Below are 25,726 nucleotides of genomic sequence, written 5' to 3' on the forward strand. Positions count from 1 at the left end.
TGATGCTTCTAACCTTTTACTAGACAGAAGCTCTCTGTGATCGGTGTAATAATCTTAACTAAGAACATGTGTAATTTACTGAATAAATGCTTTGATGAAATGATAATTAATGTAATGGTAATGATGATGGTTATGAATAGTAGCAGTAAAATATTTCCCTGATCTCCACATTTTCTACTGACTGCCACCCTGTCATGGTGCTGTGCTTGGAGACCAGCTGCTCTCCAGCAATCTTGAACAAAGACTCAGACATTAATGTGTTTGTGGTGAGAAACTTTAATAGTTCATTATTACAGCGCAAAACCTGTGTAATACACACACAGTCACAGCTGTCATGTCTGAAAATACAAGTCATTGCAGAGCTGCAGGAAAACCTTTAAACATCCAAAAATATTTTACTTAACCCTTAAAAAGCCAGTCAGAGTGGGCATGCTCCGTTTTGCATAACTATTTTTAAATCCCAGTAGCACTGCAACCATGTAAAATAGCGCAATTTTTTTTTTGCATATGAAACCGGAGGAGTTGTACTTACATCAGCTTGTCCTATAGCTTTGCAAAAATTGCATAAAAAGCACTTGCAGCAACAAAAACATAATATCCCAGAAACATGCTTTGCCGATCCGATCAGCTGTTCGTAACACTTCCTACGTTCATCAGCGCGAACTATCGCATATCCGCCGTGACCTGCCCGAAACCAGAAGTGACGTCATTTTCGCAGAAATGTAGTTTGTTACCATCAGGCCCTTCTAAGCCTATACTGGTGTTTTTAAAAGTTATGTTTGACTTTATGACTTTCTGTGTCGTTTCTGGGATGCTTAGAATTCAAATTGTACTGCTGGAAATAGCATATGCATCAAAATAAACAATTTTTTTGCAAATCTGCATTATAATACTTATTTTCGTTTTTCCTGCAGTATATAAAAATTGGCGTATTTCAAAAATAAAACTATGAAGACACTTAATAAAATAAATTTCCTGTGATGGGAAACTATTTTGTGCAACTTTTTTGTATTTACAGTTTTGAGGAATAAGCATCTTAAATTTCGCTAACTAGAAATATATGTTAACAAACAAAAAGCGATTTTCAGTTTTTTTGTAGTTTGTTGCACTTTTTTTGCAATTTATGTAATTACTATGCACTTAATGCATACATGTTATTAAAATCTGGGCTATAATGGTTGTATTGGTGTACAGTAACTTGAAATGCTCCCCAAAATGGCAGCATGTAAAAATATAAAGAAAAGCTCTGGCAGAATTGGTTCAATGGTAGGTCTTGAAGGGTTAAAAGCACTTTTAAAAACAACCACAAAGTGCTGCATAATAAGACAAAACATGTAAAATCCCAGGCCCAGCAGTAAAGATACAACAGCAAAGCTGACACTCTGAAGACACACCCCCTTTTATACTGGTTACTGGAGCTTCGGGGGGGGGGGCAATGATGAGACAGTAGGATGAAGGTCCTCCATAAGGCAGAGTGCGTCCTCACTTTCCTCTTCAAAGACAAACATCAGCAATTTCAGCTCGGATCTGGTGACCTTTGACCTTCCCTAACACACACATGTATGTGCTCTGTGACTCAGCTGACACACTTCTTACCTTTTAGCTTCCTCCAAAGGAGCAGAACTCAAACCAGAACCAGGAGAACCACAGAAACCAGACCTGACATGATGGAGGCTGTGAGAGGAGGGCCAGAAGAGCGACGACGAGTGGTTGTGGTTGTAGTAGTAGTAGTAGTAGTAGTAGTAGTAGTAGTAGTGGTAGTAGTAGTAGTAGTAGTGGTAGGTTTTACAGTAGGAGGATCTGCCGGAACAATGACAAAGATGGTTCAGTCAGTTTATTATCTGGTCAGTTCATCAGTTCCAGTAGTCTGTGGAAGCTTCCTCACTGATAGACAGAGCTGTCTGAATTCTTGAAATACTAAAGAAATGAGCTTCAGGTTTTTCCTGTGTCGCCTCCTGTAGAAGAGGATACACTGAGACTCTATCTGTCATGAAAGTCTTTATTTATGGACTTTATCAGGCACAGGATGGAGAGGAGTGCAGTGATGGTCTGGGCGTACCCATCTTCTTCTCTCATATTCATCTCAAGACCGCAGACAGAAATCAGCATTATAGAATAAACGAGTTAGATCAGGATCAACTGCAGACGATTGGATTGAGGGATTCTGCCTATCCTGAGTCCTCTCCTATACTGTCCTCACACACATGACTGCAAGCCTGCCTACAATACCAATGGACAGGTGTGTCAACTGTGGTGGGCCCGATCAGCAGAGGAGATGGTCTCATTCCAAACAGACTCCCTGCATCTTTCACAGCAGCAATGAGATGTGCTTTTCTCTGTGGTTAAACCTTAGTGACTCACATTTATATTTATATTAAATATTCTCCTCTTGAAAGAGAAACATGGGCCTGAAAAGAAACTAATGTTCACATCTGTCAGTCACAACCTGACACTGAGTCTCTTTAGTAAATCCAGCAGAGTTTTAAAGTCAAATAGAGGTTTTGTGCCACCACAGTGAAGATGGACTTCTTTGTTCCTTCTTTAATATTCCAACCTTTGTAATGATGGGATAATTTTCTCTGGCTGCTCTGTTTATGTGACCTGAATACATTAAGAGAACATGTATCGATAAAGTAAGATATAACCTACCACCTTTCATTGATCTCTATGACATTTCTACTAAAGTCCAGGAAAAGAGGTTGAATAAGAAAGATCATTGCACTGACCTCTGACTGTCAGCCTGCTTTCATGAGTATGTGGATGATCCTCAGTGGAGCACGAGTAGAGACCTTCATCAGACTTCTGAACATTAGTGAGAGTCAAATTTTCTTTAGGATCAGATCCAATCATGTCCCCATCTTTATAGAAATAAGACTTCACCGGTTCACCGTCTCTGCTTTGACAGAGCAGAGTCACATTACTTCCTGTCCACACAGGAGATGAAGGGGCCTTCAGGATCAGAGAACCAGCTGACCAACAGAGACACAAACAGAGTGATACAGAGACAGACTTCCACCAACACACAGAGTCATACAGACACAGCTGGAACATCTGTACCTGAAACAATGATGTTGACTTCATCACTACGCTGATGCCCAGATGAGCTTTCACAGAAGTAAGCTCCATCAGAGGGGTTACGCAACTTGAGTTGACACAGAGAATTTTTAAGAACAAGGCCTTCAGCTGCTCCACATCTCTCAGTGATTCCTCCTCTGGTCCTCTTCACTGTCCATCCATCAACTCTTTGTTCATCATCATCATCACAAGACAGAATCGCTAGAGCAGCACCATTGAAGAACTGCTTGTAATCTGGAGTTACACTCAGAGAGACTGAAGGGCAGACAGATACACAGACAGACTAAATGTATTTGTGTTCTTGTTGGAGTCTCACTGATGGTTTTCACTTCCATCAACTCACCTGCAGAAACAGTCAGTGCAGAGAGATGCAGCACACACACACCTGCAACAGGAGGACAGCGGTCACTGAAGGTCAGAGGTCACTGAGGGTCAGTGAAAGTGTGACTGTATACTACAGGGGTGGGGAACTCCAAGCCTTGTGTTCTGCAGGTTTCAGAATCAGAATCAGAATCAGAAAGGGTTTTACTGCCAAATGTTGAGCAGGTTTACAACATTAGGAAATTGCTGCGGTGCTTCAGTGCAAACATACTGTCAGATAACATGTGTCCTTGATCTAACACAGCTGATTTAAATAGCTAAAACATCCTCGACATGTCTTGAAGTTCTCCAGAGGCCTGGTAATAAAATAATCATTGGAGTCAGGTGTGTTGACCCAGGGTGAGATATAAAACCTGCAGGACACCGGCTCTTGTGGCCTGGAGTTTGACACCCCTGGTGTACGAGCTTCATCCTCTTATAGGGTGTGCAAAAAAAAATTGCATAAACCCTGCATGGTTTATCAAAAGAGGTGGGCATTACCAAAGTACAGATACTTTGTTGCTGTGCTTAAGTGGTAAAAGTGGGCGGGGCAATAAGTCACAGTACTTCAAGCTGGTCAAGAAGGCTCACCAGCGCCTCTTCTTCTTGAGGACTCTGAGGAAGAACCACCTGTCCTCAGACATCCTGGTGAACTTCTATCGTTGCACCATCGAGAGCATCCTGACCAACTGTATAACAGTCTGGTACGGGAACTGCTCTGCCTCGGACCGGAAGGCGTTGCAGAGGGTCGTGAAAACTGCCCAGTGCATCGCCGGAGCACCACTTCCTGCCATAAAGGACATCTACAGGAAGCGGTGTCTGAAAAGGGCTGGGAAAATCATCAAAGACCCCAGTCACCCATCACATGGACTCTTCACCCTCCTGCCCTCTGGGAGGCGCTACAGGAGCCCCCGGACTAAGACCACCAGGTACCGGAACAGCTTCTTCCCCACAGCTGTCAGACTCCTGAACTCTGCCTCCTGACATCTGACCCACGTTAAACTCATGGACTGAACATACACACACCCACAATGGACAACTGTACCCTCAAACACAATAATAACATGGACTGAACCACCACTCACAACCACTAGCACTTTATATAGCCTCTGTAGAAACTATCTACACCCTCACTTATCTTAACTGCACTACTGTATAGCTCTGTGTAAATAATCATTCTGTACATTCGATAATCTTTAATTCTACAACTGTTTACAACTTGCATAGTTCACATTTCTGTATAGCTCTATATCTCAGATTTCTGTAAAGTTATTTATTTCATATTCTGTATAGTTTTTCATATTTATATCATGTTCATATCCTGTACATAGCTTGTACTCACTACAGCCTGTACATACTTATAGTTATAGAATATTCACAACATACTTCATACCGTGTACATTATAACATACCATAATAGACCCATTTCTGTAATATACTTACATATCTATACTATTGCTAATATATATTGTAATATATCTATATCACTAAAGCACTTCTGGATGGATGCAAACTGCATTTCGTTGCCCTGTACCTGTGCATGTGCAATGACAATAAAGTTGAATTCTATTCTATTCTATATGATTTTTGCAGCGATTTGTGTGATTAACAGTTCATTCAACGGGTATTAAACCTATGCAAGTGGTGCATCCATGTTCAGATGAGGCTTTGATGGCCTATAAGTGAAGTTCACTGAACTAAAGAATGTGGTTTGATGATTGTTGACATGCTCTCCAAATAGAAGTTTTTCCTCCTAGCAAGGAAATACAGGTACAGCAGTCTGCTGAAAGGGATCTCCTGAGAAATCTTCAGAGGCCCAGTGAGAAGCGAGAAACATTCCAGGCATAGCTGACAGCCCAGGCAGTGGTTGAGGTCAAAGGTCGAGCTGGTTGGGGCCCATCATGAGATCAGACTTTGGAGCCACAGCAAGGACCATGAAACTGCGTTGGAATGAGAGCTGTGCCAAGGGGGATTTCCAGAGGCCAACAGAGGAGATTGTGGACGACGGACGGGCACCTGAAGGATGAGGGGAGCGTGCCAAGCTCCATCGACAGCGCAGAGGGAATCTAAGGATGGCATCATGATTCTGTGAAAGCACAGGAACCAGAAGCTATGGTGGTGATGACAGCAGTTTCCTATGACCATCACCTAATGCTGTGCCACTATACTGTGCATACGATGGCACGCTGAAGACTGCTGGGATCATAACAGCAGTAAGATAACTGGACCCAGCACCTTTTTCCACAGAGGGGTTTTTCTGCAGAGGTTGGACAATGGAGGAGTCATAAGTATTCCTACTGCAGGATGAAGGCCTGAAGTGAGGTGATGGGGGTTGATAGAGGCCAATTCAAGTGCTTCTGACCATTTCAACTGCCTGCAAAATAGCAGAGAGACCCTCCTGGATTTATCAGAGCCACTGCAAAAAGGTTGAGGTCCCAGGAAACCCCAGCACCCCCAAGACAGCACAATAGAGAAATCTCACACTTGGTTGTTTCAGTGGTGAGGGGGGAGTGCTGATTGAGCCCCCGTAGGGTAAGCTCGCACTTCAACCTCCAGCCTCTGATCAACTCTAGGGCAACCAAGTGCGAGGCGTGACGGACCTGTGTGCAACCATGGGAAGGTGGACCCTCTTGGTTACCTTTACTACGACGCTCACTTTTACAGGACCCCAGCTGGTGCCGGAAACAGCTGAACCAGGAGGCAGGCAGAAAAGATGGACACATGACAACTCTCACCTAAGAGACATGACGCAAGACCACATCCCTCCGCGGATGAACAATGCCTGGTACCGTTATATCCACGACAGAACAAAAGCAGAATCGGCAAATACAGACTATTATGTCTGTTCCCATCTACCCAGCACGGCAACATACCCCACACTATATGTGTTCCTGGACCAACTCCCAGGGAAGAACTACTCTATGATATTAGCAGAGAGAGAGGGATTTTGCATCCTCTTCAATAAAACATGCGGCATTTACATACTGGACGATGTACACTCATTAAACATGACTGATACCCTGAATGCTTTGAGACAGATCCAGCAGGCTCAAAATCAGGACTATGTAAGTGATACAAGTGACTGGCTTTCTTGGCTCTACACTGGCTCCTGGTTACAGGTGCTAAAAAGACTACTCATCGGAGTTGGGATATTTTTACTTTTATTTTGTGTCTTTGTAACGTGTATATTGCCATGCCTAAAACTCATGATTAACCGCATAATATTTTCTACTGTTGCTGCATACATAGCCATGACAAGTGATGATGATAATGACCCCAACCTGTTGGAACATGAAGACTTTGTGTAATTAATGATGATGTGACAGAAAATGTACAACAAGATGTTACAAACTGATATCTCACTTAAAGTTTTTACTGACAACAGGAGGGAATGTCAATGGAAAATTGTACTTAGTAATCAGTATAATCTTTTAGTGATATAAGTTTGCATATGGTAGAATACTGCATGTAGTTATTTGTGTGTAGAAGTATATAGTTGGTGGCATATTGAAAGAATGTCTCATCCTAGGAGGTCTGTAACATTCTAAGGTGTTCACACCCACATCCCAGGAGCATGAGAGAGGTCGTACCTTGTCTTATTGTTTTACGGCAGGATTAACGTAGCTATGTCAGTTTTAGTTTAAGTGCTTCTTTACATATAGATGACCAAGGATGTACCTTTTGTGCTTTCATGTTATATGACCCTTTGATCAGCAGGACACCACACACACACACACACACACACACACACACACGCACACTGAAGTATAAATAAAGACCGGGGCAGTTTCTCAGCACGAGTCTCAGTCTGGAGGCTGCCCTTGCTAGCAAGAAGTTCTGTGTGTTTCTCTTCTCTGAGTCTTTGCTGAAGAAGTGTTTTAGAATATATTCCTTAACAACTTCACAGCCTGTACTTTTTAACTTTTATTGAGTAAAGAAGTTTCTTCAGTGCTTCATCTTTTACTGGAGTATTTTCTAACACAGGTAAGAAAATACCTGGTGTTTGTATGGAGTGGTAGCGATGTACCATGGCGTACAAAGTTTGGGGCTCTGTCTGGACAAGTAAGGCAAGCAGTGCTTTAAACTAAGTCTGATAAGACATGAGACGTAAAACAGACCATTATAAATCATTCCTCTCCTGTCATCACAGACAGCACCATCATGAAACTCCTCATCTCTCAGTGAAAAGGCATAGTGACAGATTAGATTCCTCTTGGCTAACATGATAATGATGTCGAGGAAATATATATATATAAAATTTGAAAAAGCTGTTAATAACTCCTTTACTTTATAATTTGAATCATTATTGGTGATACAGCGGATAGAAGTGTGGAAGTGGGGGGTGGTCACTGCACAGAGCTTTCAGAGGATAGCTCTATCATTACAGATTGAGGAATAGTGGACCCGAGGCAGCATTGAGGGATCCCTGACACTGCTGGCTAAGGATAAACATTGATTTGGTAGAATTAAGTATCATAATGGGACTACACAAGCAACACAAGGGAGGCAAGGAGAAAAAACCTAAAGGCTAGGAAATCACAGAGTTGCAAAAATAACTAAGAACCATCAATTAAAAAACAAAAAACAGAACCATGACAAAGAATCTAGACCCAGCAGTCTTAGCCAATTATACGCCAGTATCCAACCGTCCTTTCATGTCAAAGAGTAGTTGTCAAACAGCTAACAGATCATCTGCAGAGGAATGGCTTATTGGAAGAGTTTCAGTCAGGTTTCAGAGCTCATCACAGCACAGAAACAGTGAAGGTTACTAATAATCTTATCAGAGAAATAATCCCATACAGCTTATGACAAAATTTGATCCGAAGTGATTGATGGCCCTAATCACGACCTTTTGACCTCCCGCCCCTCCCCTCCGTGGGAAACCCCCCGCGTGACGAATCGTATCCGGAGAAAGGGGGGTGGGAAACCCCCCGCGTGACGAATTATATCCTGAGAAAGGGGGGCGAACCCCGGAAGCGCGCCATCTGTTGCTAACCGTATCGAATTGCACCCTGAGAAAGGAGGGGTGAACCCGGAAGCGCGTCATCTGTTGTTGGGGGAAAAAAAAGTTTTTAGAGGGAGGGGGGAAACCTCCGGAAGCGCGTCATCTGTTGGAGGGGAATAAAAAAGCAGAGAGAGGAGTCCGTCACAATTTCTAAGGCACAGACACAAGATGGATTTCCTTCTGCAGCCCCGCAGCGGTCCTGTGTCCGATGAGATCTGCTCTCCCAAAGAAGAAGGTTTTGAATATGACATATTCAAATACAGCATATTTACTATGGAAGGCATCGATCCGGACCTTATGACCCTACCGGAAATACTCCGGAAGTGTCTAGTCATTTTCAGACCTGTTGCATCATGTTCCCTAAGCACAGCGGTGATGCAGCAGATGATTCTGTGATGAAAAGAAGAACTTTCTATCAGCTTGTAACCTTTAAGATACACCATAGCTTGTGATGAAAAGAAGAACTTTCTATCAGCTTGTAACCTTTAAGATACACCATAGCTTGTGATGAAAAGAAGAACTTTCTATCCGCTTGTAACCTACAGGCTGCCTATGTGTAAAAAAATTGAATAAATATCGCTTAGTGAATACTACTTTTCCTTTTGAGAGTCCTTTTTTACAAGAGACTGAAAAAACAAACCAGCGACAGGCGATCTTGTTTCACACACACACACACACACACACACACACACACACACACACACACACACACCTCTGTGGGAAAGAGTCAACCATGAGAGTTTTGTCAACAGCAATTGTCCATTTGGCAAAACAAATATCCGTCTCAAAGCCGTATTTTACCATTGCAGAAAACAGACGGCGTTCGCAAGAAGGCACACACACACACACACACACCCACCCCCACCCCGCGGGCCAAGGAGGAGTGAGACAGCAGATATCAGTTTTTTTTTTTTTCTCAATGCTTATATCCTATAACACGCCCTCCAAAAAAAATATTATTATTATTATTAAAACATCTATATGAGGTAGGTTTTGCGCAACCTGCTCCTTGTCAGACCAAAGTAGAGAGTTTTTTCTTCAATACTTTAACAATAAGTTTTCTCAATAGATAGAAAATGTTGATCCGCTGAGGAGTCAACATCCGATATTATCATTGCTTGTAACCCGGTTTTTTACATCTCCCCATAAAACTAGTCTTAGCGAGGAAAAAAAAGCTCATATTCGAATAAGTTTATTAAAGCACCCCCCTCTGTGGGAAAGAGTCAACCATGAGCCGAGTTTTGTCAACAGCAATTGTCCATTTGGTAAAACAAATATCCGTCTCAAAGTCGTATTTTACCGTTGCAGAAAACAGACGGCGTTCGCAAGAAGGCCCACACACACACACACACACACACACACACACACACACACACACACACACACCCCGCGAGGCAAGGAGGAGTTTTTTTCTTCATTACTTTTTACAATAAGTTTTCTCAATAGATAGAAAATGATGACGCTGAGGAGTCAACATCCGATATTATCATTGCTTGTAACCCTGTTTTTTACATCTCCCCATAAAACTAGTCTTAGCGAGGAAAAAAAGCTCATATTCGAATAAGTTTATTAAAGCACCCCCCTCTGTGTGAAAGAGTCAACCATGAGCCGAGTTTTGTCAACAGCAAGAACAAGGTCAGACAGCAATTGTCCATTTGGTAAAACAAATACCCGTCTCAAAGCCATATTTTACCGTTGCGGAATGGGGGAAAACAGACGGCGTTCGCAAGAAGGCAATCAAAAAAACAAAAAAAAAAAAAACAAACCCCCTCTAACTACCGGTATTGTCAAGAGAAAGATGCGAAAAACAGATGCTTCGCTAGACTAGGATAAAATGAGAGAAGAAGCGGAAGGGGAGTCGCTATCTGTGACAGTTCTACCAATCGCGAGGAAGAATCCGTGAATATTATGTCAGCATTCCGTTCAAACAACGCCGCCGATCAGAGGGCCATCTCGCCAGATCTGTTCATACCTCACCCCGGTAAGTTTTTTTCTTTACGACTTTAAATTATATATCAACAGAGATGTCAATAATTTGATTACTTTCTTTTAGATTTCTACATCAATGATTTCACGCAAGTGGACTACGGTACGTTTAAATAAGTATATACCATTTTTTAAACAAGTTTAGATAGACTTGATTTAACCATGCTCTGATACTTACAGAAACAATCGATAATGCAGTGAGTAACAGCAGAAATCCGGCCGTTTTCCACGGCGAATTAGAAGCCATATCCCCCGCAGAACCTCCGCTGCCGCCGCGTCGAAGAGAAGACGGCACTATTTCCGTCTCCGCATACCGGGAGAACCGCGGAGAAAAAAGTTTTAAAATCGAAGGTAAACAATATGATGCATTATCAGCCATTTTGTTGAATAACAGGATGTGACGGAGTAATCCGAGTGTGCTATACCGCCCCTCCCGACCCGGAGCAGATTTTTAAAAAGTTTTGCTTTATTTCTCGACAGAGGTAACCGAGAATATACAGACCCCGCCGCAGCGAAAAGAAGAAGAAGACGACGACGTTATTTTCGTCAACGCATACCGGGAGAACTGCAGGAAAATACCTTTTAAACCAAAAGGTAAACAATATGATGCAATATCCGTCATTTCGATAAATATCAGGATGTGGCGGAGTAATCCGAGTGTGCTATACCGCCCCTCCCGACTTGGAGTGGTATAAAGCGAGCTAAAAAGTTTTTTTTATTAAATCTTTCTCTTTTTTGTTTTATTTCTCGGCAGCCGAGATTGCGGATATACCTATTCAACCCCCCTCCGCTACAGACAATCGCGCGGAGGAGCGAGGTAAATAAAAAGTTTTTTCATTCTCGAAAAATAGGAAAGAGGAGGTTGTTTTCTTAAATCTCTTCTGTTTTATTTCTCGGCAGCCGAGATTGCGGATTTACCTAACCAATCCCCCGCCGCTACAGACAATCGGGCGGAGGAGCGAGGTAAATAAAACGTTTTTTTCATTCTCAAAAAAATAGGAAGGATGAGATTGTTTTCTTAAATCTCTTCTGTTTTATTTTCCCCGACAGAGACCGATACAGAAAATCAGGCGGAAGAAAATCAGGCTGAGGAGGAACCGTCCAGATCGCCTCCTCTCAGGAGAGTGAGAGCTCCTCTCGGGAGACTGAGAGGTAATTGACGGGGGGATGAATCGCTCCTATTAAACTTCTCTGCTCTAAAAAAAATGTAAGGTTTAAAAAATACATTCTGTCCGTCTTTTCTTACAGCTCGACGGATGCTTCATAAGAAGAGAATCCTTGAAAACCTCGCTTTCATGTACGCCGTAACAGTTCGCACATATGCATCGATATACAGACACAAGGACCTGTAAAGTAAAAGCATGTAAAAGTCTGTGAATTAAGAAATAAAGAAAATCATGTCGGAAGAACACAGCATTCCTGAGGCTTTGTTGGAAGCCGTGGCAGAATTAAACAGAAACCATGAACATTTAGCCCCACCGTTAGAAAACAATATAGCCCCACCACCACCAAACGACCCACTACAACCTTTAGAAAACGCATTGCAGGTCCTCCTTCAAAACATTGAAAACGAACGGCTTGCCGGTCTACTGAACTTTGACCCTCTGCAGCCGATAGAAAATGCTCTTCAGCTCTACGACCGGCAGCAGGGGGAGGAGCAGGTGCAGCAGCAGGTGGAGCAGCATCATCAGCAGCAGCCCAGGGAGGAGGAGGAGGAGGAGGACCGGCCTGCGGAGCATCAACAAGGAGGAGGAGGAGGATCTCGGGTACAGAACGCGAACATTTTAATAATTTCGAAATAAGGCGAGTATTTAACATTCCCTCTCCGGATGAAGCGAGCGACCTCGCTCAATTTTACCTCGACGTCAGGGATAATTTTGTAGATCTAGCGGATAGGGTCAGACCGGAAGTTAGTCGTAACGACCGGGTTCAACTGGAGATCATCAGCGAGCACGCGCGAAATCACTCTGTTTTTAACGTCGATGACGAAAGCGCTGAAAACATTGTACCGGTTTTTGAGGACCTGCTAGCCAGGCTGATACAATCAAACGGAGCGATCGTCGCAGGCTCTCCCCTAGAAATTGTTGTGCAAGTAATTAGAAATCCTAGAGGCGGTGGCAGTAATGACCCGCGTAAAAAGATTCAAAAAATGTTAGACGATGAAATTCTAGTCAAAAAGCGTTGCTGTCTGTACGTGGTAAAAAACAAAAACGATAATCTGTGTTTTGCCATCAACCTGATTCACCTCACTCAACCTCATTTCACAGATAAACAGGCCCTGGAACGCGGCAGAGAGCTGCAGCGTTTAGCGGGGTTGAGCGATCGCACTCAGGTAACTCTCACCGACATAGGTAAATTCGAACAAATACTAAAACGTAAAATCGTCGTGTTTTACCGCCCGCCCGAGGACAGAACTCTTTCATTAATCGAAACAGACTACCCGAACACGCCTCACCCGCTGTACTTATTCTTATTCCACCATCACTATTACGGGATAAAAAATCTAAAAACATTTTTAGGAATTCAGTACATTTGCGACGAATGTCACCGCGGGTATTATAAAAGAGAAGAACACTTTTGTCAAAACCGCTGCAACCTCTGTTTTGACCCCGCATGCCCCTCTCACTTTCTGGACTCTGTAATCTGTACGGATTGTAACAGATCATGTCGCACACGTGCGTGTTATTTAAAGCACAAACAACCTAGAATTCACTCCGGTTCAGACCTCAGCGTTTGTCAACAATTGTATAAATGTCCGGACTGCAAGCACCTCTCCCGTCGCGGAATGCACAGGTGCACAGCCGCCAGATGTAAAATCTGTCGCGCGGAGCTTCCTCCCGACGACGATCAACACCTGTGTTACATCCAACCTTTGAAACATGAAAACTCTGATAACGCTTCCATAATCTTTTATGACTTTGAAACCTTCCCAGACAGGGAGGGGGCGCACGTCCCTTACCTAGTGTGCACAAAATCTCTAGAAGGAGAAGAGTGGCACGCTTACGGTGTAGACTGTGTTGAAAAGTTTCTCCAAAGATACAGAAGGAAAAAATATAGAGAGACCACGTTCGTTGCGCACAACGCGAAAGGGTTTGACAGCTATTTAATTCTAAGTCACCTGGTGGGGGGTGGGATGACGCCCTCTCTCATCATGCAAGGCAGTAAAATTATATGTTTCACAGAATCCGATTTCCTTCTCAAATTCATAGACTCGCTTTCTTTTCTCACCATGCGTCTCAGCGCTATGCCCAAAGCTTTAGGCTTCGAGGACAAATCCAAGGGATTTTTTCCTCACAAATTCAGCTCGCGGGACCGCTTAAAATACTCGGGTCCGTACCCTCCTCCTTCAGATTACGGGGTGGAGCGCATGTCACCTCCCGAAAGGGCAGCGTTTTTGCGTTGGCACTGCGAGGCCTCCCGGGGAGTGTTTAACTTTGAAAAAGAGTCCCTGTATTACTGCCGAAACGACGTTAATATCCTGAGAGAGGCGTGCGTAAAGTTCAGAGACGGGTTTATAGGCGAAACTAAAGTAGACCCTTTCAGCTGCGTCACTATAGCTTCAGCCTGCATGAAAGTGTTTCTCACCAATTTCCTACCCGAAAACAGTCTGGCCATCCCCTCGCCCGACAACTACGGGCGCAGATTCAAAGCCTATTCGCACGCGTCCATTCAGTGGCTGGAGTGGGTAGCTCACTCTCAGAAAATTCCCGTTCAACACGCTCTCACAACCGGCGGAGAGAAAAAAATAGGCCCGTACTTTGTCGACGGATACGCGTTGATTAACGGGGAAAAGTGGGTGTGGGAATTTCTGGGATGCTTTTATCACGGCTGTCCAAAATGCTACAGGCCTGAGGAAATCTGCCCTTTGACCCGCGCTCCTTACGGGGACCTGCACGCCTCTGCCGAGGCGAGGCTCCGGGAGCTGAGAAACGTTTACAGAGTCCGCACGGTCACTCTGTGGGAGCACGAATGGAACGAGATGAAAAAATCGAACGAGGAGGTTATAAATTTTATGCGGAGCTACGAAGTCCCGGAACCTCTGTCTCCTCGCTCGGGACTTTACGGAGGCCGCACTTCGGCCTTGAGGCTGCGTTACAGCGCCTCGCCAGGAGAAAATGTGTATTACGTAGACGTCACATCCCTGTACCCTTACGTCAACGCCAAGCGCGCTTACCCTCTGCATCACCCCCAAATCATCAGAGAGAATTTTGCAGACCCTCGCAGTTATTTCGGGCTGATCAGAGCCACCGTTTACCCGCCGCGCGGGCTCTATTTCCCCGTTCTACCGTACAAAACCCCCGGAGGTAAATTAATATTCTCCCTCTGTCGCACCTGCGCCGAGACCAATCAACAAAGCGATCCGTGCCTTCACGACGACGAGGCCAGAGCTCTCACCGGGGTCTGGGTCACCGTCGAGTTTAACAAAGCCTTAGAATTAGGTTACAGAGTGGCTAAAATCACAGAGGTCTGGCACTTTGATAGTCGCAGCAGCGCTATTTTTGCCGGTTATATTGACACTTTTCTCAAAGGCAAACAGGAAGCCTCCGGTTATCCTCCGGAAGCTCGCGACGAGGATGAGAGGAACAAATACGTGGAAGAGTACCACAGGCATCAGGGCATACGTTTAGACCCGTCAAAAATAGAGGTGAATCCGGCCAAAAGACAAGTTTCGAAATTGTGTCTCAACAGTTTCTGGGGAAAGTTTGCTCAGAGAACCAACCTGACTCAGACCACTCTGGTCAGAAAGCCGAGTCAGTTTTTTAACTACGTCTTTTCAGGACAGTACGTCTTTAAACACGTCTCTTTTTTAAAGACTAAAAAACAGGAAGTGGCTTTAATTCAGTGGAGCTATAACGAGCGGTGCGTGATACCTCCCGGCGCTACCAATAACGTTTTTATCGCCGCTTTCACTACAGCCTACGCCCGCCTAAAACTCTACGAGTATTTAGAAAAATTGCAGCGCAGCGTTCTGTACACCGACACCGACTCTCTGATCTACGTAGTGAAAGAGGGGGAGGAACCTTTAGAGCTGGGTAACTATCTAGGGGATCTCACGGACGAATTAGACGGGGACACCATCCAGGAATTTGTCTCCGCGGGTCCAAAGAGTTACGCCTACCGGACCAGAAACAAAAAGAAAATGGTGGTAAAAATGAAAGGAATAACGCAGACGAGAGAATGTTGCGAACGTGTCAATTTCGACAGTATGAGCGGGTTGGTGGAAAGTTACCTTTCTGGTATGAAAGAGGCGGAGCTCCAGACCCCTCAGAACGGAATTCAGAGGGATAAGAGAGGCTTTGTGCTCAAAAACAGAACATTTCAGAAAAAGTTTCGCGTGGTTTACGACAAGAGACGTCTCTTTCCAGATGGTACAACTCTGCCTTTCGGGTACTAGTGTTTTTGTTTTCTTCTAAAAAAGAATGGAGGAAACTGATTTTGATCACAGACTGAAAGTGCCTTTTTCCTGTCTAGTTGTGGGTCCTAGCGGGTGTGGGAAAACTCATTTTGTAAAGTGTGTTTTGGAAAACTGTGAACGCGTCATGGATACTGTGCCTGCGAATATTGTGTGGATTTATACTTCTTTTCAACCCATGTATGAGGAGCTTTCAAAGACCAATAAAAACATTAAATTTATCGAGGGGCTGCCTGATTCTTTTGAAGATTTCCGAGACGTTCTGGTGGTGCTGGATGACGTCATCTTTCAGGCCTCGGATCACCAGGAAGTGGTTAAAATTTTCACTCAATACCGCCACCATAAAAACGTCTCGGTTATGATGCTAACCCAGAACGTTTTTCATCAGGGTAAATACAGCCGCACCATCAGCTTAAACTCCAATTATATGGTGTTGTTTAAAAACCCCAGAGACAAGCTGCAGATTGAGATTTTGGCCCGTCAGATTTTCCCTTCGCAAAAAACATTTTTCTCAGACAGTTTCAAAGACGCCACCGAGGAGCCCCACGGGTATTTAATCCTCGATCTCACTCCCTCGTGCCCAGAACGCTACAGAGTGCGCGCCGGTCTGCTTCCGGGGCAGTACCCCGTCATTTACCTGCCTAAACCCAAGTAGCCATGTCTCAGCGTATAAAAAGAAACGCAGTCTTACTGCAAGCTCTGTACCACGCGTCGCCGCAGAAACGCAAAGACATTCTCGCTCACAGCTCCCCGGATTTCCTCCAGGCGCTGTGCGAGATAGCTTTAAATCTTTTAAAGGGAAACATACCTCTCTCCGCTCCTCAATACCAAAAACTGAAACGCCAGAAAAAGATCATCAGGCTGCTGGCCGACAAGAAAACGAGTTTAAACCGTAAGCGTCAAGTTTTAAAGAAACAAACGGGAGGGTTTCTTTTCCCTCTGTTGTCCGCAGCCGTACCCATTCTGGGGAACCTACTGGGAGGAATATTTCAAAAACGCTGAGATGTTTAAAAAAATGATTCTCGTTCCCTCTCACGAGTTGAAAAAACTGACCCGACCCACCGAGCCTACCGTCAGAGAAACTGCCAAAGACGATTTGGACGAAAAGATGAAAGCCATACTGGAGGATCCGCGGTTAAATTCGTATGAAAAAATCAAAAGATACGAGTCTCTGCTGCGGAGATATCTCACACTCTCTAAACAGGACCGGGACGAGGAGAGTAGGGTGACTTTCCAGCTCCCGCCAGAGGAGGCGCAGCAGCAGGTGCAACAGCAGCAGGTGCATCAGCAGGTGCAGCAACAAGTGCAGCAACAAGTGCAGCGGCCCAGAGAGGAGGATGATGAAATGATGGAAGAAGTATTAAAATCCTTACCCCCTCGAGATCGCAAAAACGCCCGCTACATTATGCAGAAATTAGCTGAGGGTGGAGGAGGATGGACAAAGAGGGGTGAATTTGTTTACAAGGGGGATGCGGTGCGGGGTTCGCACATGATCGATCTATTTAAAAACCTCTCCCTCTCTTTTAAAAGTAAAAACCAAACGCGACCGAAAGGATGGAACGCGTTTTTAACTACTTTGGTCGAAACAAACATACCCTCATCCTCAATACATAACCGTAGAGCTCGCGATCAGTATGCGCGTCTTAAATCTGTGGAGGAGGAGGAGGAGGAGGAGGAGGGAGGACAGACACCTGCGCGAAGGGGGAGAAAACCTTCTCGGGTCAAAATAACGCTTTCCCCGACCTGGACCTCTATGTAAAATCAAATGTTTTTTTGTTTACAAATGAAATAAAATAAAAAAACGCTGCAACAATCTTTTTTTTTTTTGTTTACGTTTCTTTATTCGATACACACATCTTTAAACTTTTGTAAGGAGCACGCCACGTGATGACCTCTGCGAGAGCGAGCGGGGCAGCGTCCTTTCAGAAAGTCAGACACCATGTCATCATTTTTAAACACATCGTTATAGTACAGAGAAAGTATTTTACCGACGGATAACCCCTGAGCCTTGTGACATAGATAAAAAATGCAATGTTGCCCGCAAACGACAGACATAGGGTGCTGAAGTTGACGATCGTGATAGAGTATTTTGTCAGAGCGGCCTTCCAGAAACTCTGAGATGACCGAGGGATAGTGAGCAAAGTCGGGAGGGAATCCGTAAGAGTCAAAAAAAGTGGAGGAGCCGTCCTTTTCCAGAGTCAGAGCCAGCCAGTGTTCTCCCCTCAAGTGCGAGGGGTGAGTGTTTACTATAAAGTAGGCGGGGGGTTTAAAGTCGCGCCTCAAAAAGGCCAGCTGGTCCGAGGCCCAAACCCCGCAGAAAACGTCTCCCAAGGCGCGATGTAGAATGTGCTCCAGCTGAAGGTTATCCATGTGTGTATATTTTAGTAATAATCCACCAGCACCTGTCTTTTAGAGTCAATCTCCAGAATTGAGTCGTAGCAGGCGTACACTATGAGAGTTGTGGTCTGAGGTAGAGGAACTCTGAATCTCATCTCCAGCCTCAAATTCCCGTTGGAGACGGGAGACAGGGCGTCAGCATCCTCGCTGGGTTCCAGATTAAAGGCAAAAAGGGCGTACCCTTCGTTAAATTCCCGGCGATCGATGCTCAGAGGTAAATCTTTGAGGTGTCTCCCCGTGGCGGAAAACATGTGATAAAACTCCCTGACCGAATTTCCGCGGTCAAACTGTGGCTGGAAAGCTTTGGCGGGCACCTGCCTGCCGTCCTGACACAACGCCAGATACTCTACATCGTTGTGTCTAAAGTTGAAAGGCGACAGATCCCTCCTCCCGGTGAAGGCGTCGTGATGAACCATGCCCAGGACCACGTATTTGGGCATGGCTCCCAGAAAGAGATTCTCTTGGTTGCAGATCCTGGAATTTTCAGGGATGGAGTAGGTTTTCACAGAAACGCGCGAAAGAGGATAGAGGGCGTTTCCTTTCATCAGGGCCGCGGCGTGCCCCAGCCTGACGGCCGGCGAGACAGTGACCTTTTTAACAAACAGAGAGGCCGAAGTTATTTTCAGAGCAAACTGCGAATCCCGAGTTCCCATCAGACTGAAGGCATCGCTGTTGCGTATCAATTTAATTCTCAAATCCACAGAGTTCAGCAGGAGCCTCTCGCAGAAGAAAATATCAGCGTGGAGGGGACCCAGCAGGTCCACTTCTCGCGACTCGGCCGTGAAAACGGCTCTCTGTTTTATCCCTCTGTTCGGCCCGTTGCTTATAACTATAGAATCCATGTCTCCGGCAGTGTCTTTGTAAAACAGACCGGCGCTGAATTGACTCTTTAGAGTGTCTTCTGAAAAGTTGAGCAGCGTCTCGATCATGGCCCTGTAAGGATGGGTGGCGCTGGACTGCGAAATCAATCGATCCCCCAGAATAACGTCGCACTGACTGAAAATTGTGTTGAGAGGATAATTGATGAGGGCTACCCCCGCGTCGGGTGGAATGTTGCTCCCATCCCTTTCCGTAATTTTCACTCTCAGATGGAGCATGGTGTCGTTCAGATCGAGATACTTTTCCCCGTCTCCGGGGATGAAAAATTCAATGGGTGAGTTGTCGTTCAAAGCAGAGAGGGGCTGACATTCTTGATATTTTTTATCCTCTATGGATAGCTGGGTCATGGGAGCCGAAAATAGATCCAGTTCGGCAAGGGTGCATTCGGCAGATTTCTTGTGTAAGAGAGACATTTTTTATTTATTTTCTTCTAAAATATGTCAGAGCTCCTCTGGGGCTTCCTTCTCTTCCCGCTGCCAGCCTTAACTGATTTACTTTTTACTCCGACGCTTTTATTTTTAATCCGCTCGCCCGGAGGGCGTTTCCTCTTCCTGCGGGAGAGGACCATCATACCCCCCGCCCCCTCCTGGCGAGGCTCTGTCAGCTTACCCATCACTCTTTTCACAGCGTCTGTAGCGATATTGGTTGCGGCCGTTTTCAGGTGAGGTTTAGCTACGGCGAACCCTGATTTGAAGAGAGGAGACACGAAACGAAACAGTCTGGAGAAAAACCCGGAAGGGAACCTCCCACCTGCCCCTCATAATACCTCACAAAACGGTGAGGGTCCTGCGGAAGTCGCGCAGCCATTGTCAAGCCGGTTTAAAGTGCAGCTTGACTATCGTTTTCCCGTAAACAAAATCCACGAATCTGTCGCGGTCCGTTTTAATTTCTACGCGTATGGTTTTAATGTATTTTTTAGAAACGCGTAAGTAATGGACCGTATTATGTCTGATGCTGATCACGTCTCCGTAATCGCCTTTCACGTTAAGGACGCTGAGCAACGGTGAGTAACTGTCACCGACCGGCTGGTACTGAACGATGTCGGTGTAGAGAAACAGGTTATATACGCCCGCGTTCATATCGCACGGATACGGAGTAGAGCGCTTCGACAGAGTCCACCACTCGTTCGTTTTCAATCCCAGCATGTAAGCCAGAGGAGGGAAGACCTTTATTTTATGGCTCCCGACTCCTTTGATATCCAGACGTTTGGTGATGTTGTTGAATGAAGCCTCGAAGGACGGGTCGTACTTTTGGATCGCCGGCACCAGGTGATCCAATAGATCTTTAACGCGTCCGTAATGACCTCCCCTGCCGAATTTTAAAATCACCAGGGGCTGATCTTCCTCCGTCGTCCGCATCAGCTCCAAGTAGGAGGCATCCGGCGGTAGATTGTACCATGTGCGCGGGTAAATGAATTCGCATAAGCCCACGCTCCATTCTCCGGTCAGCTCGAGGGGTTTGGCCAGATCCACCGTGTAGCAGCCGCTGGCGTTATCTTTAAATAAGCCCTTGCTGGCGTTGGAAGGCAGGGTCACGTAAAACCCTTCGGACTGCATGATGAATTTTAAAAAATGAGCCGAATGATGCGAGGGGTCTCTTTTTTTATACGCCTACCACTTCCGAGGCTTTCACCCAGCTGTTGAATTTATCCGGCCAGTTTTTCCACTTGACAAAAACCTGTTTTTCCCCTCTGACTGTGCGCCGCTTTAAAATCTTCTCCACATGAAACGCTTTGTCCTCGGTCAGTTTCACTTTCTGCAGCTCGGGCTCATAAAACGACCCATCAATGGGGTCCCCGTCATAATCTTGTAGTTTATACATGGGTGGCGATCGGTGAAGGACCCTGATCACAGTAAAGATTTCGTCCGTGAAACTCTGTTCGTATTTTTTATCAAATACTCCTCTCAATTTGGATATCCTCACCAGATCCGCCCTCTTAAATTTCAACTTTATTTTAGGACGGACGGGTGTCTTTCCATACAAGTTGCGAAACACCTGATCCGCGTTCTCGGGGCGCACCTCGGCAGGTGCCATTTTAATGCTGCTGTGATAACTGCGGTTATATCCTTCTAACAGGTCTGGCAACACCTCCAGATAGCGTCTGGTATTGTGCGCGGTGAAATATCTCCACATCCTCGTTTTCAGAGTGCGGTTAAATCTCTCCACCACCGAGGCCTTTAGGTCGCTGGCGGTAGCAAAATGGGAGATGCTGTGATTTTTCATCAGAGCTTGAAAACTCTTGTTGAAAAACTCTTTTCCCGCATCGGTCTGTAAATTTTCCGGTATTTCACTCTCTCTCAACACAGATTCGAAAGCTTCAGTCACTTCAGAACCCGTCTTCTTTTTCAGGGGGCGGGCGTAAGCCTTTTTTGAAAATACGTCTATGACGGTTAATAAATAATTGAATCCGTCGTTGTATTCAGACAGCTGTCTCATGTCACACAGGTCGGCCTGAAGCTGCTTCAGGGGTTTGGTCACAAACACTCTATTTCTCTTAAATCTTACTCGCGCCGGCTTGTGCAGAGTATAGGCGTCCTGCTCGGATAAAAAATTCTGCACCTTGCGGATATCAACTTTTTTACCAGTTTCATCTTCTAAAGCGCGTCGAAGTCTATTTACTCCTCCGAAACTACCTGGGTGATGCGGGTCATAATACACTTTTTTCATCTCACTTTTCTCGGCCATCTCGTCTTCTGATAAAAAGCTCGTCTGCGTTATAACGTCGCAGGAGTCGGCTTTTATTATTTTATTCAAAAACCAGAGATGAATGTTTTTTATTATTATTTTTTTTATTATTTTTTTTATTTTTTTGAAACCAGAGGGCTTAATGTGCAGAAAACAGGAATACAATATTCAAAAACCAGAGATGAATGCTTTTTAAATATTTTTTATTCAAAACCAGAGGGTTTAACATGCAAAAAAACAGGAATACATTTTTATTCAAAAACCCTGAGATAAAACACACTTATAGAATACAAGTAAGTTACAAAAAACAAAACAAAACAGGAATACACTTTTATTCAAAACCCTGAGATAAAACACAGTTATAGAATACAACAACTCTTTTTTTTTTTTTTTTTTTTAATTCAAAACCAGAAGGTTTAACATGCGAAAAAAACAGGAATACATTTTTATTCAAAACCCTGAGATAAAACACAGTTATAGAGTCAAACGGTTACAAAAACTATTTTTTCTTTTTTAAAAAACATGAGGTAAACATGTTAAAAGGTTACAAACAGGATACTTTTTTTTTTTAAAGCATATACGATTAAAAAATGAGGTAGTTTTTTCGTTTTTTAAAAAGAAACAGAATACATGGTTTAAAAAAAACAAGGTTAAATATAGGAAGCATGCAGGAAAAGAATCAGCAACCTTTGTAAAACTCCGTAACCAAACGGAGTTCCCCGATTTTAACCACATCTTGCCCCACCAAATTGTCATAAGCGTCTGTGATGGCGTCAAAGACTTTCCTCACCGATTTCAGCTCATGAAGCAAGGTCTCCGCAACCATCCCGACTTTAACATCCTCAGTTTTGATGTTGCGAGCAATCAACAGACGTTGAATGGAAGGGACAAAGCGAGGAGTGAGTAGTTTCTTTCTGATGTTATAATAATTGTCGGAATAAAAATCATCCTCCAGAATTTGCAGGCACTCGTGTTGTCTCTGGCTGGGATGGTCTATCTTACATCCATTACATTCGTCGGTGCGGTGCTTGTTTATCACTAAGTTGACCAGATGATAGACAGCAGTTTTCACAGTGTCGATGAATAAAGAAGACGCCCAGCCGTCCATCTCGTCGGTATGCTGCTGCCGCCTCTGGCGCTTCAGAGGCCAGTAACCGGGAGTGTCGGGTACCAGCTCGCCCTCGTCAGAAAAACAATCGGTGGAGCCGGTATCCTCATCGCGAAGCAGGGGTGCAGAGTCCATCTCTCTCTCTCTCTCTCTCTCTCTGAGCTAAAAAAGGCTTTTTGATCGGACTTTTAAAACAGAAGGAAGGGGGCGTGGTCCGGGAGGGGCGGGGAGTTTCAGAAGTTGAGACATTTCCTTACTCCTACGGCATCCCTCCAGCAGCGGCAAGTTTGAAAAAGAATTGTAATATCCTTCCTCACTTGCAGCATTCTTACGACCCACTCTTTGGCTGGTATAACCATCATGCTGCGAAATAATCCGCAGTCGGGGTTGAATTTTTCCATGACAAAAATGTCAGGGGCATCAGACTCGTCAGTCGAACGCAGACTAGCTCTCATTCTCCATCTCCCTGTGGCCGTGGTTCCTGAAGACCAGACGGTTGACAAGATTGTTTTAGTCTTGATCAGCTGCTCATCATTGAAGCGTATGCCTCCGTTCCGCGGCGGGGGAGGGGGAATAGCTTCTATTTCTTCTTCCGTAGCTTTTTCTGGAGCCGGGGGAATGTTTTCTTTATTCTCAGCGGCTGCTTTCTCCTCTTTTATTTCTGGAGCTGGGGGAATGTTTTCTTTTTTCTCAGGAGCTGCTTTCTCCTCTTTTATTTCTGGAGTTGGGGGCTCATCATCTTCTTCTGGAAGTTTTTCGGCCAGGGGCTCATCATCTTCTTCTTCTTCTTCTTCTTCTTCTGTAACTGTGTCGAGAGGATGATGATCATCATCATCATCATCATCAGCTGATTCATCAGGGGAGGAAACATCCTCTACAGAGGGGGTCTTTTCTTTATCCTCATCATTCTCAGCAGCAGTATCCTCTTTTTCATCAGACGAGACAGAAGGAGGGGAAGGAGGATCTTTTTCATCATGCTCTTCTTCATCACCGAAGCCGGAAGGAGAAGGAGGAGGAGGAGGAGAATCTACCTCTCTCCGGGGTCTTTTAGCGGCAACATCTTCCTCTTCAGGAATGGGAAAATCCTCATTTGCCTCTCCGATAGCCATCGCAACCAGCAGCTTCAGCACGGCCCAGTCATTGGGAGTCAGCTTCACAATGCTGCTCGATTCCGTCAAGCTTTCTCCTTCGTTCAACTGATAAAACCAGAGCTCCCCCGACTCATATTTGAATATGTAGCCCCACTTTCCACAACCCTCAGCAGGCAGAGTCCATTCTCCTCGCAAGTTTCTCGGTGCTGGAATTTGGCTGCGGAACATGAAGACACTCTTACTTCTTCCTTCTTTCCGCGGAGTGTCAGTTGCTTCGGGTCTGGTACTGTAGACAGAGACGGGCGTATCGCTGATAATCGACGAGGCCCACTCGCTGCTGCTGCCGCCCATGCTCGAGGGTTCTGCGGGAGAGCAGATTTCTTCACCGTCCAAGTAAACAGGACCGCTGGAGGGCTGCAGAAGGAAAGAATCCATCTTGTGTGTGAGACTTTGAAATTGTGACGGGACTCCTCTCTCTGGTTTTTATTCTCCTCCCTCGCTGCAGTCCCTCCCACTAAAAACTTTTTTTTTCACAACAACAGATGGCGCTCTTCCGGGGGTTCACCCCTCCTTTTTCAGGATGCAATTCGACACGGTTAGCAACAGATGGCGCGCTTCCGGGGTTCGCCCCCCTTTCTCAGGGTACAATTCGATACGGTTAGCAACAGATGGCGCGCTTCCGGGGTTCGCCCCCCTTTCTCAGGATATAATTCGTCACGCGGGGGGTTTCCCACCCCCCTTTCTCCGGATGCGATTCGTCACGCGGGGGGTTTCCCACGGAGGGGAGGGGCGGGAGGTCAAAAGGTCGTGATTAGGGCCATCAATCACTTCGGATCAAATTTTGTCATAAGCTGTATGGGATTATCTCTCTCTTATCTGATAGTGGACTCATGTCAGTGTTTTGAACGGGTTATAAAACAACAGTGTAAGAACAGTTTCATGGTGTAAGATGCCAGTTTTGACAAGTACAGACTAGTGGAGAGTCGTCTGGATTATCAGTGTAACGGTCTCATCCTTCACTTTCTCTTTCTGTGTCCTTTTCATTAGAAACTCTCAATCCCACCCCCACATCACCCTGACTCGTATCATGAACAGGCTTGTGTCCACATGAACGTGCAGACTTTCCCTTTTGAAAAACAAAAAAAACCAGACTCTTTTTACATAAAATGCACAAAATCGATCTCCAGCACCGTCACAGGAAGGTGCTGATCAATAAAGCCTGCAAACGGTAACAAAGCACATGTAGCCAAATAAAGGCACACAGCTCTGATGCATAAAGACTTTATAAAAAAGCAGAGTTCATGACAACCTTCTCTCTTTAAGAAGTTTTTCCAAACTCTGTGCTCACTGCTCTAAACGAGCATTTACATGTGGATGAGCTCAAAGTTTGCAGACTCTCTAACAGAGTTTAGAGTTATTAACACACACTCTCATCCAGGTTAGAAACCCAGAGGAACAACCCCCCTCTCCACCACACCTGCGTTATTTTAGAAACTTTCAAAAAGTTCAAGCAAAGAAAGGCTGAACACACATCCTGACACCCTGCAAACATCTCTGTGTGTAAAGGAGACACACACACTGAAAAAGCAGCTCCTTCAGAGTGTGTGTTGGATCAGAGGTGAGAAATTCTTCTTACTGTGCAGCAGGATCACAGACAGCAGCCTCATTTTCATCCTCACAGTCCCGTTACAGAGCTCCTCACTGCCTCCGACCTCACCCTCCTCTCA

At 45.0% G+C, this 25,726-nt stretch overlaps 3 protein-coding genes across 3 annotated transcripts; 1 reads left to right on the forward strand and 2 right to left on the reverse strand.

The window, feature by feature from the left end:
• Positions 1–262: 262 nt before the first annotated feature.
• On the reverse strand, positions 263–25,726 carry LOC146712570 (uncharacterized). Its single transcript, XM_085452212.1, has 6 exons — positions 25,636–25,726; positions 3,419–3,460; positions 3,058–3,330; positions 2,727–2,969; positions 1,597–1,800; positions 263–1,490 (listed from the first exon to the last, which is right to left on the reverse strand). The coding sequence occupies exons 1-5, from the start codon at positions 25,670–25,672 to the stop codon at positions 1,625–1,627; spliced, it is 771 nt and encodes a 256-aa protein (XP_085308338.1). The 5' UTR covers positions 25,673–25,726; the 3' UTR covers positions 263–1,490; positions 1,597–1,624.
• Positions 10,211–11,824, forward strand: LOC146712571 (uncharacterized). The gene is made up of 8 exons (XM_085452218.1): positions 10,211–10,421; positions 10,494–10,529; positions 10,607–10,777; positions 10,907–11,020; positions 11,181–11,243; positions 11,327–11,389; positions 11,477–11,578; positions 11,675–11,824. Exons 1-8 carry the CDS (start codon positions 10,349–10,351, stop codon positions 11,776–11,778), a joined length of 726 nt encoding a protein of 241 aa, XP_085308344.1. The 5' UTR covers positions 10,211–10,348; the 3' UTR covers positions 11,779–11,824.
• LOC146712572 (uncharacterized protein F54H12.2-like) lies at positions 17,753–19,462 on the reverse strand. Its single transcript, XM_085452593.1, has one exon. The coding sequence runs from the start codon at positions 19,460–19,462 to the stop codon at positions 18,221–18,223; it is 1,242 nt and encodes a 413-aa protein (XP_085308719.1). The 3' UTR covers positions 17,753–18,220.

The sequence above is a fragment of the Copadichromis virginalis genome, linkage group LG3 (genome assembly GCF_057382275.1).
Source record: "Copadichromis virginalis isolate Kocher_CV1m ecotype Utaka linkage group LG3, C_Virginalis_male_GT1.1, whole genome shotgun sequence".
NCBI classification, from domain to species: domain Eukaryota; kingdom Metazoa; phylum Chordata; class Actinopteri; order Cichliformes; family Cichlidae; genus Copadichromis; species Copadichromis virginalis.